Source organism: Physeter macrocephalus, chromosome 8 (genome assembly GCF_002837175.3).
Source record: "Physeter macrocephalus isolate SW-GA chromosome 8, ASM283717v5, whole genome shotgun sequence".
Classification (NCBI taxonomy): Eukaryota; Metazoa; Chordata; class Mammalia; order Artiodactyla; family Physeteridae; genus Physeter; species Physeter macrocephalus.
The window spans coordinates 12,956,789-12,968,652 of record NC_041221.1 but is presented as its reverse complement, the minus strand read 5'-3'; the positions used below and the strand labels follow the sequence as shown (position 1 = coordinate 12,968,652).

At 60.6% G+C, this 11,864-nt stretch overlaps 1 protein-coding gene across 1 annotated transcript in view; it reads left to right on the top strand.

Moving 5' to 3' along the window:
- Positions 1 to 109: 109 nt before the first annotated feature.
- Positions 110 to 11,864, top strand: part of PDE9A (phosphodiesterase 9A) — a 102,872-nt gene continuing 91,117 nt past the window's right edge. The window contains exon 1 of the mRNA XM_055086352.1: positions 110 to 187. Coding sequence (XP_054942327.1) covers positions 119 to 187 — 69 coding nt within the window. The 5' untranslated portion in view covers positions 110 to 118. The remainder of the gene's footprint in view (positions 188 to 11,864) is intronic.

Genomic DNA, 11,864 nt, shown 5'->3' with positions numbered 1-11,864 from the left:
GGTTGGCTGGTGCCCGCGTCCTCCCGCCCCCCCGCCCCCTCCTCCCACTGCCCGCCCTCCCCGCGGCGGCTGGCGTCGAGAAAGTACAGTAAAAAGTCCAAGTGCAGCGCTCGTCAAGATGGGAACGGGCTCCTCCAGCTACCGGCCCAAGGCCATCTATTTGGACATCGATGGACGCATTCAGAAGGTAGCCCCCTCCCCAGGCTTCCCAGCCCGGCGCGGGCGCCCTCCCGGCGCGCCCCCTGCGGTGCCAGCCCGGCGGCGGCCCCTCCCCGGTGCCAGCGCGGGTCCCGGAGGCGGGTGGGGGCCGGCCAGGGGGCGCCGGCGGGGGAGGGGACGGCGGTCCAGCGACCCGGCATCCGTGGAGCCTGCTGCGGCCCTCGACGACTCGCGCCGGGGGTTGGTGGGGCCCTGCGGGGCAGGTGTCCCCACGCGCGGCCCCGTGGAAAGGCGCGACTGCAAGGGGGTATTTTTTCCATTTCGTGGGCAGAGCTTTCTTTGTAACAGGTCTGATTAGGCTGAGTTCCTCCGTTCAGAGGCTGGTCCGTTAAGCCTTTTACTTCCGGTGGAACGCTCACCCCGGGAGCCGGTGGGCAGACCTGCCGGCCAGAGTCCTCAGACAGGGAGGGTGCCCGGAGCTCGCGGCCCCCGTGGGGACCGGGCACTGCCTCCAGGCCAGCAGGGAGCGGGTTGGGCGGGGGGTGTCGGTAGAGGCTGGCTCAGCGGGGGCGGCTCATCCGCCCACCTCCTGCAGTTACCCATCCCAGCAGGTGGTCGGCTCTGACCGCCAGGGGGTGACCCCGGGGCTGCTCTACCTCCTGGGCCTGCAGAGAGACTGGGTGACCCTCTGGACCAGCTTTACATTCAGAGCATCTCCTGCTTGTCACTGGCAGAGAGGGACAATAAGAAAGCTGGCTTGGAGCGGGCTTCTCTAAGCTCCCCCTAAGGTGCTGGGCGCGGGGGACAGGGAAGGCCGCGGTGAGGGAAGCGCTCCCAGATCTCAGCTGGACGTTTCGGGGAAGCCCTGCAGCTGCTGAGGCTTACTTTGCTCTTCTCAAGGTGGCGCACCCAGAGCTGGGAAGCAGGGGGAGATGCCCCAGCCGGGCACGGAGTAGCCTCGGGGGCTCGGGTGTCTCCGGTTCTCACACAAGCCTCTGCCCGCTGCCTCGCTCTCAGCCCGTCCCCTGCTTGATCCCAGGAAAGGAGAAGTATGGGCTCCCCTCTCCCACGGTAGCCCACTTCATTGGAACCATATAACGGGGAACAGGAAGCAGCTGAAACAAGGGCAGGTGGTCCACCCCTCGTATTTCACCAGCACAGGGCAGCTGGTGACCTGATGCAGGACTCCCCCCAGGTCCCCTGACTTCCAGGGCTGGGCACCTGTGACTGCACAGGAATTTAACAGCCTCCCCAAAGGAAGAAAGGGCCCTCTGCTGAGTACTTCCCTGCTCCAGCATGGACACACACGCACAAGCATGCACACACCTGGGCACACGCACGCACACACACGCGTGCACACAAAAATATGTGCACGCACCACGTGTAAACACACGCGCGCACACACGCGTGTACACACAGCATGCACACACACAGGCACACATGTACACAAGCACACATGCTTTTTCTACCCCAGCAGAGGAGAATTATCAAAGATTGGCCTTTTTTATCTTTGGAAAGAGGTGAGATGAGATGCTGTCACCATCAGAAGTGACAGTTCCTTCCCAAGAACTTCCCGAAGGTTTCCCGGAGAAATTCAGTGGGATGTGGGTGAAAAGTGGAAGAGAGGGTCCAGAGGGAGGTGAAGGTGGAGCGGCGGGCTCAGCTCAGCTGTCATTGTGGGCATTTTGCGGCTGACATGCTCGAGGTTTGGGTGACCTCCACGAGAGCAGCCCTGCAGGTGGCCCTGGGAGACCGCGGGCACCTGCGCTCAGGGGGTGCCAGATCTGACGCTGAGTGCTGGTTCCACCACTTTCTGTGCTCCTGGGCATCTAACCCTTGGTGCCTCTGAGCTGGCCTCCTGGTCAGTAAAGTGGAACAAAAACATCTGCTTCATAGACTGTCGTGCCCAGTGAAGGAGGCCATGTAGACAGAGCGCCTGGAACACTCTGGAACGCAGCGGGCATGACGCTCTCTCTCTGTTTCGTCCGTGCCCTTTAACTAATACAGAAGCGGGGAGACAGACCGTGCTCCTCAGACCTCGGCCATCTCTGTCACTGCTTCTTGACCTTGCTCTGCACCCTCTGCTTTTGTTGCCGGTCCTGTTGGGGGCTCCTGGCTGCACCTTTAGCCCTGGGGGAGAGCCGGATCATTTGGGCTTCCAGGCGTGTGCTAGAGAGTCATGACCCCGCGCTCACCTCACGCTGGACACCCAGCAGCACTGTTGGGACTTGAATCCTGGGTTGAGAGCTCCTGCAGCAATGCTTCCAGTGGCTGCGGTTTCTTTTCTTAAAGTCCCAGGCACTGGATTAATTCCTCAAGTTCCCGGCATGCAGTCGTGTTCTCTCTCCCTTTTATCCCCATCCCATCTCCTTTCCGGCAAAGGTCGCTCTTGAGGGGAGGGCCCCGCGGAGTCGGAGTCAGGCCATGAGGCAGGCACCGCTTCTGGCGCGCGTGCTGTTCTGTCCACCCCATCGTCCCTCCTGCGGCTCCCACGTTGTTTCTGTTCCCTGTCCGTCCGGTTCCCCGGCTCCTGGTCCTTCCACGCTCCCCCCAGAGGGGGCCCCGATGGGGAAGAAGAAGATAACAGTCAGAACAGTGGCTTCTGCAGATGGTGTCTGCACCAGCAAAGCTTGGGGTGCAGACGTAACGTTGCCCATAGGGCCAGCCAGCCAGCGTCCCCGTCTGAGGACGTACCGTAGTGATCATACCGTAGGTGTTCCAGGTTCTTAGAGAACCCGTGGCGGCCCTCGGGAGGCTGGTTCACTGCTTCCTTGGTGTGAAGGAGACTCCAGCACACACGGTCACTTCACCTGCTCAGGTATCCAGTGGGAGGCCGCCACGGGGATCTGGGGTCCACTTGAGGGATCCGTGTTCCATCCGCAGGATTCTCCTGCAGAGGTTGTACAGAGGAGGCTCAGAGGGCAGACGTGGCTTATCTTCCCGGGTCTGGGTCCTTCCTGGGTCTACACAGAAGCAGCATCCAAGGTGGCTGGGAGCCATGCCAGGAGCCAGACGGCAGTCCCGTCCTAAGCACCTCCACTACCATCCCCAGGGCCTCGGGTTAGTTACCTAACCTCTCTCTGCCTTGGATTTCTCCACTGTCATGTGGGGACACTAGTCGTGTGCTTGTTGTAGGAATCAAAGCGGGCAGGGCAAATAGCTTAGTTATCCAAACGAGTTTACTGAGCAGCTGCTATGTGCTGAGAGCTGGGATCCAGTGTGAATGGAACATTCATGATGCTTAGTGAGTCCCCCCGAGCCGTGGCCCCTCTGCCCCCTGCTTCCCCCGGGAGGGACAGATAGTCAACTGCCACTGTTGCAGGGTGCCTGGTGATGGGCAGGACACAGCGGGATTCGGCTGCGGGGAAGGGGCTGTGATGCCGGCCGTACATGGGGCCCAAGGAAGAGGTTTCCTTCCTCAGAGAGGACTGGCGTTGTGGGGAAGGAGCCCTTCTCGCAGACTGGGTGGCCTCAGGAGGACCCAGGCCGGGAACTGCCGGATGGCCAGGGCTGCGGCCTCACACGGCCAGCAACACCTCTGCACACCTGTCCCCGTCGCCTGCTCCTCCACCTGCCAGGGGGGCAGGTGGGACCTGGTACCTCGCAGCCCCAGATGAAGGAGGAAGGAGCGGGAGCCCCCAGGCCCGGAGAGCCAGAACCGCAGCTCCGAGGACTCTGCTCTAGGAGCTGATGCGTCTGGTCCCTACCCAGAGGGCTTTTGCTGTTTCTCTCCACAGCTTCCCCTGACCTCAGAACCTGCCCCTTTCTCCCACCCGTGTCAGAGGAAGGATGAGCTCGGCTGGCTTGCCCGGGGCATGACGGGACGATGCCCTTGGCATCAGGGAGCTTGAGGGGTCCTGCCTGGTGGCACGTCCGGGCGTGGGTTTGCCACCTCCTGAATGAGGCAGTGAGGCCTCTGTGGGACCCCCGGACCTGGCCTCGGGCTCGGGTTTGGTGAGAGGCCTCGTCTGGGCAAGACTGACCATCCTGGAGACCGTGATAAGCGCCGTTAAAGAGACCGCCTGTTGGTGCCCACCCTGGTCCAGCGGCCCCCTGGGGGCCAGCCCCTTGTCGGGGGGACCACCTGGCTCTGCTGGGACCACCCTCGGCCTCTCTGAGTTGCCACGTCCTTGTTCCCGCCTCGCCCTCCGCAGCTGGAACTCAGGTCTTAATGGGCGATCAGCCACTTGAGTTCTGCTGAGTTGTTTCTGCGCTAAAATAATGGAACAAATGAGAAAAATCCAAAAGGAAGGGCAGTTAGAGCATTGGAAAGTTGCTAAAATGTCAGCAGGAGGCTGTTCCCAGTTCCTAATGCCCTGCGGTTGGCTCTCCCCGCCCTGTGACTGTGCCCCCTTCCCCGCGGGGAATGAGCCCCGTCTGCCGGGCCTTCTCTGCACCCTGCTGCCCCCCCCAGCCTGGCCCTGTTGACACCTGGGACCCCAGGCCGTGAAGCCGGCGTTCGGCCCCCCTGGAGCTGCGGGGCGGGCCTGCCATCCCCTCCCCAGAGGTTCCCCCGGGGCTCAGGCTGGGAGCGCCGGCTCTGCCTGCTCTGCCGCAGTCTCCCTGTGCCCCCCTGCTCTGCCCTGGCTCTGCTGCCTCCGAGGACGGCAGCCTCCGCTGCCTCTGGCGCAGACACGAGCCAGCGCTTCAGGCTGGCTGCTCATCTTCAGCCTGTTTGTTGCAGGGTGCACCTGCCCCCGCCTGGTCCAGCGCGGTCCGCGTGGCGGGGCCTGGAGTCCCTCCCTGGCTCATGGAATGTCTTTCCCCTCCTGGAATGTCTGGCTGGCTGCCTGGTGAAGCCTAGCGGGGATTCCCTTTTGCCCTCAGACGCGCGCCCCTGCTTTGCCCCACGCTCGGAACATCCCTGTCCTGCCGCCCGGAAGGGTCTATGCCCGTTTGTACGGGGATGCTCTCCCTGGCCAGGCAGACCCAGCGAGCTCTCCGGGCTTCTGCGCTGCTGCCCTCTCCCCACGTCACTGCCAGGTGGACAGCAACTCCCCTGGGTCACCCCCCGCAGTCCCAGCAGAGCCGTTCACCCTTCTTTTGATGTTCGTAATGTAAGAGCTTTAAAAAGAGATTGCAATGGTAACAAGCTAATTGCAACCAAGGGAAGTTGGAGAAAGGGGGTCATTCCATACCCTTTCAGGGATTCCGGTGCAAGTGGAGGGTTAGGGCCGGTCATGATGGGGAGAGGACCCAGCCCCTCGCCTGTGATGACCCTCTGTCTGCAGCTGCGCCAGAGCTGGGCTGTGAACGCTGATGTCTCCATTTTCAGTCTCTTTTTCAACAAGTAGATCAGCCACTAAAGTAAGTCAGCCTGACTCCTGAGATGCCGTATCAGGTGCTTCCAAATAAGATCTCTTGGAAACTCAGTCTCTCAGATTTTAGCCCGAGGTCGTGGAGAACTCAGGAGGCTGCTGGACTCCCTCCTTCCCACTAGCTGCGGTCGGAAAACCTCTTAAACCAGACACTTCCTGACATCCGGACGCCCCAGCACGGGGTTGGCTGGAGGCCCGAACCTCACTAATGTCATCAGGGTTGACGGATAATGACATGGAGACCTTGGCGGCTAAGTGCAGGGGGGCCGGAGCTGCTCTCGGCGGTCACGTGGAGGGGCAGAGGCCGTGGTGCTGGACAGACGGCCTCTCAGTGCCCGGCTCTGCCATGGAAAGGTCACCTTCTCCTCGGTGAGGCGGGTGCAGTGCTGACACCCCACACGGGGTGACGCGGACGGCGCTGAGTGGCACTCGTACAGAGCCCAGGGCGGAGCTGGCCACCCGGGGGGGCTCAGTAGGCACGTCCTGTCCCCCCCTCTGCCCTGTCCACTCGGAGACTCTGGAAGAAGCCTTGGCAGTGCCTTGGTGTCCCCGGTGTCATATCTGTGAGCCAGCCCTCTGTGACAGACAACCACCAAGAGGGGGGCAGTGCCAAGGCCCCAAGACCCCGGGCCACTGCCCAGGGCACCTCCCTCTCCGACCCGGCAGAGGCGAATCTCTTGCCCTGAGCGAGAGGGCCAGTGGCCTCACCAGAGCCCTTGTGGGCTGAGCGGCTGCTTGGCCTCAGAAACGTGCAGAGTACGGCTCTGAGTGTCAGGGAAGAAAAGCAAGGGCAGGGCACCCCGTCAGACAGCTTCTGGGAACCCTCACTGGCACGCTCAGCCAGGACGCTGAGCCCTGTACCAGCCGCGGGGACCCCGACACAGGCCCGGCAGGGGGCAGCAGGGGCTGGGCGGACAGGTAGCCTTGGGCCACTGCAGGCTGGGGCCCCACTCCCCTGTCCTGGGTTTGCGGTTTGCAGGTGGCAGCCTGCGCTCCTGGGGGCTGGGGGAGGGGCTTTGGCAAGAAGGGCTGAGAGGTCCCCACAGGACACACAGGGACCATGTCAAGACAACTGCAGCCCAGCCCTGCCCCAGTGAAGGGTTCCTCCACGCTCCCATCCCCACCCCTTTGACCCCTTCGGCCGGACAGGCCATGAGATGGGAGGGGGGCCCCGGCGGCCGCCGCCCAGGTGTGGCAGAGGATGGGCTCCAGCCTGGAGGATGGCTCGCGGCCGGTGCAGGAGGCATGTCAGCCGCCCAGCTCGAAAGACGTTGAGATGGAGCCGTAGCCTCTTGCTCAGCTCATTGGGCTAATTCCTCCCACTTTTGTGGTTAAGTGTTTGCATTTCCAGGGTTCTGAACCTTTTTGAGAAAAAAGTATTCTAAGGCAGTGCACCCTTAAAGGTCCAGCTGTGGGAGTATAAAAAGTGCACCCGTCTCTCCCTGGGCACCAGGTTTACAGCCGTGCTCTGGGTCACTGTACAGTGCATTCAGGTGCCTGGGAAACGGCACCAAACATTTTCAATCTCAAAAACATAACCTCTGCAGTCGATGGTGTGGTTATCTGCCTTGGCCGCAGCCCTGCCCACCTGTCCCCCACCCCGTCACCCCCACCAGGTACCACATCTCCCTCTCAATTCCCAAAGCTGATCACCCGATAGGGACTTCTGTCTGAACAGAAACTCACAGCACCTCTGAAAACTCGGTCTTGACACAATTTAAGAAGAGCCAGAACGTTCTGTTCAGTTGGCTTTAGGTGCCCTGCCGAACATTTTTTTTTAATTTTTAAAAATCGTAGGGCTTCCCTGGTGGCGCAGTGGTTGCGCGTCCGCCTGCCGATGCAGGGGGGCCGGGTTCGCGCCCCGGTCTGGGAGGGTCCCGCGTGCCGCGGAGCGGCTGGGCCCGTGAGCCGTGGCCACTGGGCCTGCGCGTCCGGAGCCTGTGCTCCGCGACGGGAGAGGCCACAGCGGAGGGAGGCCCGCATACCACAAAAAAAGAAAAAAAAAAAAAAATCGTAGTAAAATACACATAGCATAAAACTTTACCGTCTTCGCCGTTTTCAGTGTACAGTTAGTGGCATTAATACATTCACATTGTTGTGCAGCCATCACCACCATCCATCTCCAGAACTTTCTCATTTTCCCAACTGAAACTCTGTCCCCACTAAACACTGACTCCCCGCCCCCCCCTCGCCAGCTGCCCGGCAACCACCGCTCTACTTTCTGTCTCTGTGGATCTGAGTCCTCTAGGGACCTTCTGTAGGTGGAGTCATACAGGATTTGTCCCTTTGCGACTGGCTTATTCCACTGAGCACAGTGTCCTCAAGGTTCATCCTTGTTGTAGCAGGTGTCAGAATGTCCTTCCTCTTTAAGGCTGAATAAGATTGCATTGTGTGGTTGGACCACATTCCATTTATTCGTCAATGAATTTGCCTGCTGTCTTTTAAACCTGAATCATTTCTACTCTTATCACCTCAGTTTGCAAAGCGTAGGTCTGTTGCAATAGTGAATTATTGTGGCTTCTGGAAAACTTTGCGTTCCCAAAGCCCTCCCCCATTTCCTGGTCCTGGTCGTGTTTATCTAGGGCGGTTGTGTGTGGTGTGGTCTGTGAAGTGAAATGTCACAGGCGGGGACAGGAGTCAACTGTTCAGGGAAGACAGATGCTTTGCAGATTCAATGACACTCAGTCCGTTTACCGGCAACATGACATCACGGTCGAGAGCACCGGTTCTGGGGCGGGTTTGTCTGCGTTTGCACCCGGGAGCGTGCGGGCAGGTCACACGCCTCGGTGTCTCCGTCTGTGAAGTGGGGGGAAGCCGGCGTCCACCTCACAGGGCCGCTGTGATTAAATTCAAGCATGTGTGCTGAAACGGGGTGGCACGTGGTGGATGCTTAGGCAGGTCGTGTTATTTTTACTTGTTTGTTTATTATTTATGCGTGTCATGGATTCAAGCCGCCGGATCTCCGTGTCTGGCTGGGGGAACCTTCCCGAGACGTGTGGCCCTGTGTGTCCTGCCGTGGTTCCAGGCACGGGACCGTGTGTCCAGGAGTGCTCTGTGGAATGAGGGGGCCGGCCCAGCCCCTCGGGTGTATCCAGATCTGTGATACCCGGTGACTGTGTTCCCCAGGTCGGCCCCCAAACCTCCCTCCTTCCCCCATTCTTCCCAGCAAAGAAAAGACCGCAAATGCCTTTCATTTCTCCTCCGACTGTTTTCGGAGGTGGCGCTCCATCAGGACGGCGGTGAGGAGGGAGGGCAGGGGAGGGGGACGTGACCGCCCAGTGCAGGCTCTCGGCTTGGATGCGCTAGGACCACCAGTCCGGAGAGTGGCGTGGGGCAGCTGCGTGGCCGCATGCTCTCCAGCTGCATTAGGGTTTCCAGGCTTCTGGTTCGTTTTGCTGGAGGAGAGGGTAGCGGTACCCACAGCACTTAACAATAATTTTACAGGCGAAGTCAGCCTTGCCGTGGAAACGAGCGGTGTTTGGAGAGTGCCCGGCTGGTCGCCGTCCCCTGCGGCCCCAGGAGCACCCTGCTGTCTCTGTCCCTTGGATGCTGGCTGCGCTGCCCCAGCCCCCACGTGCAGCCTGGGAGAGCTGCTCGGCCCTGGGCGATCTGTCACAGGCAGACCCTCCTCGGTTTAGCCGAGAGGGAACACGGCCGCAAGGAAAAGCGGCCACCGCCCTGCAGTCGCCACCGCCCAGCTGCAGGCTTCCGGGACCGAGGGTGCTGTCCAGGTGGGGTCAGGCATCCCCGAGGCCAGCTGCAAGGTGCATTGATTCATAGTGTAAGCAGAACGGTTAGCAGACCCAGTGATTCAGGCTGGCTTTATCCCCACAGCTTCTGCCTTGGGGATTTTTTTGCTTTTACATTTATAGCCTTACAAATAACGGAAAAAGAGGCAGTGCATTTGACATGATCACCTAGAGATCTTCAATAATCTCTCCACCTGCAATTCCCATTTGCAAGCACAGCTAACCCAGAGCATCGTTCCTTGTTACGTAAAGGCTGTCGGCGGAAGCGCCGGGCGTGGCTGGCGGCTCGTCTGGAGCCCGTCCGCCACGTGCACCAGTTCCAGGGCGCTTCGGGGAGCAGAGCCCCCAAAATGTTTGCGCTCAGAGTTGTGTTATGTAAGCTCCCCAGGGGGAAAAGTCAAGATGTGGGCAGTGCTTAAAGGCTCAAAATTCACGGTCACACATACTCTGAGATCTCTCAGTGAAGCTTCTTATGTAAGCCTCAGATGTCCTAACCGTCACTATTAATAACAGAAAAAGAGCAAACACAAGAAGCAGTGGAACACGTGACTCAGAGACGGCTTAAGATGTAGCCCCTGGAGCCAACAGGAGGCGCGGCCGTGGTCCGGCATGTATTTGAGACCCATTTTGCGGGGGGTGTTTTGAAGCCTGAGCCCCAAAGAGCAGAGATGGGAGACGGCACCTGTGCCCTCCTGGCAAAGACGGCCCAGAATATTCCAAGGGGTGAGGGTCGGAGAGGCACTTCCCGTGGCAGAGTTATAAAGGGGCACACGTAGGAGCAGTGAGTTTTCTCCGGGGGTATTTCTTGAAGCAGTGCTGCTGGCACCAGGCAGAAAAGGTGGATGAGATAGATGGGTGACAGCCTCAGGGACGGAGAGGACACTCCCGTGCAGGTGATGCCTGCGTGACGGGGGAACAGCAGGCCTGAGGGTGATGAGGTGGGTGGGCGGGGCGTGAGGGCGGCCCTTCTCAGAGTCAGACTCGGCTGCCTGTCGTGGGCACCTAAGATGTTAAGCCTGACCACGAAGGCCCGATTCTCAGGGCTCCCGTGAGCGAGCCTGGAGGGTGCGGGCTGCGCGCGGCGGCGGACATGGCTGATATTCTGAACCATAGACATGTCCAGACCTCGTTCCACCCGCTCCCCTCTCCCTGCACCCCATATCTCCCCCCCCGGAACGTGACAGCACGCCAAGCCCTGCACCCTAGTTTTTCCGACTCGTCCTGTGCACGGCATCTCCCCTCCCAGGCCTTTCCCCGAAGCCCAGGGCCTCTCCAGGGATGGGGGACTCTGGGCCTCTTGGGCACTGGTGCTGGAGCAGCGGGGCCCCCTCTGCGTCTGGGGTTTCTCACTCGTTCTGCGGCCCTGTGGTGACCCCTCCCCACATGCTCCAGAGGGACAGCTCGGGCAGCCCCCAGCGGATGCAGGTTGGGTCCAGACACCACAGGGCCCCCTCGAAGCCTCCAGCTCCCACCCCCCACTTGGAAGTGCCAGGCTTGGCTTCTGGAAGAACAAGCCAGGGTTTAGTGGCTTTCGGCCAACTGCTGTGAGCCCGAGGCATCAAACTAAAACTAGTGAGCCCCAGAGGGATTGTTCGGTTCGGTGCAGAGGCTGCACGGGTGACACGGCCTCCACACGCTGGGTGGCACGGGTGCCGCGCGATGTGGGACAGCGGGCGTCTCGGCGTGGCCCGGGAGACACTGTGCCCGGCTGACGTTACATCGGGGACGAGCACCCCCGAAGGTGCAGCCGCACTGAGCAGAAACCCCGGTCTTTGGAGGCACTTGTAGCAGCCGTAGAGGATGCCCGTGGGGTTTTTCTCCCGGTGGTGCACGCCGGCCTCCGTCTGGATAAGACGCAGGACGGTGGGGCTTGGACCCGCTCAGGGCCCCCAGCGTCACCCATGCCCAGAGACATTTCTTTTCTGGCAGGAAAACTGTGCTCAATTTTTCTAATGAAATTTCAAGCAATAAAAAGAAAAGGAAATACAGGAGGCGACGGAGGTAGGAAGGAAGGCCGCCCCACTGCAGATGGAAGCCTCTCGGCACCCCCGCGCCCCATGGCCAGCTCAGCTCCCTGGCCTTTCTCCCCCAGCCCCCATCTCGGTGCACACGCCACTGTTCGCCAGGGCGCCCGCGTGATGGCCCCAGGTGCCTCTGGCAGGTTCCCGCCTGCCTGCGTGTCACCTCGTCCTGTCTTTGTTCCCGTGGGTCCCCACTGTTTGGGGTGAATTGTGTCCCCCCCAAAAGATATGCCCACGTCCTAACCCCCAGTACCTGTGAATGGGACTGTGTTTGCAAATAGGGGCTTTGCAGATGTAACCAAGGTGAGATGAGGTCATGCTGGTTGAGGAGGGGCCTTTATCCCATGTGACTGTGTCCTTTAAGAAGAGGGAAATAAATGTGCACATACAGAGAACAGAAGGTGGAGGTGGAGACTGGAGTCATGTGTCCACAAGCCAGGGAGCCCCAGGGGTTGCTGGCCGCCACTAGAGCTTGAGAGAGACGAGGACGGACGCTCCCTGAGAGCCTTCAGAAGGACCCAAACCAGCCATCACCTTGACTGCAGACTCCCGGCCTGCGGGCCTCTCGCTGCCGTGGCCTCTCCCGTTGCGGAGCACAGGCTCCGGACGTGCCGGCT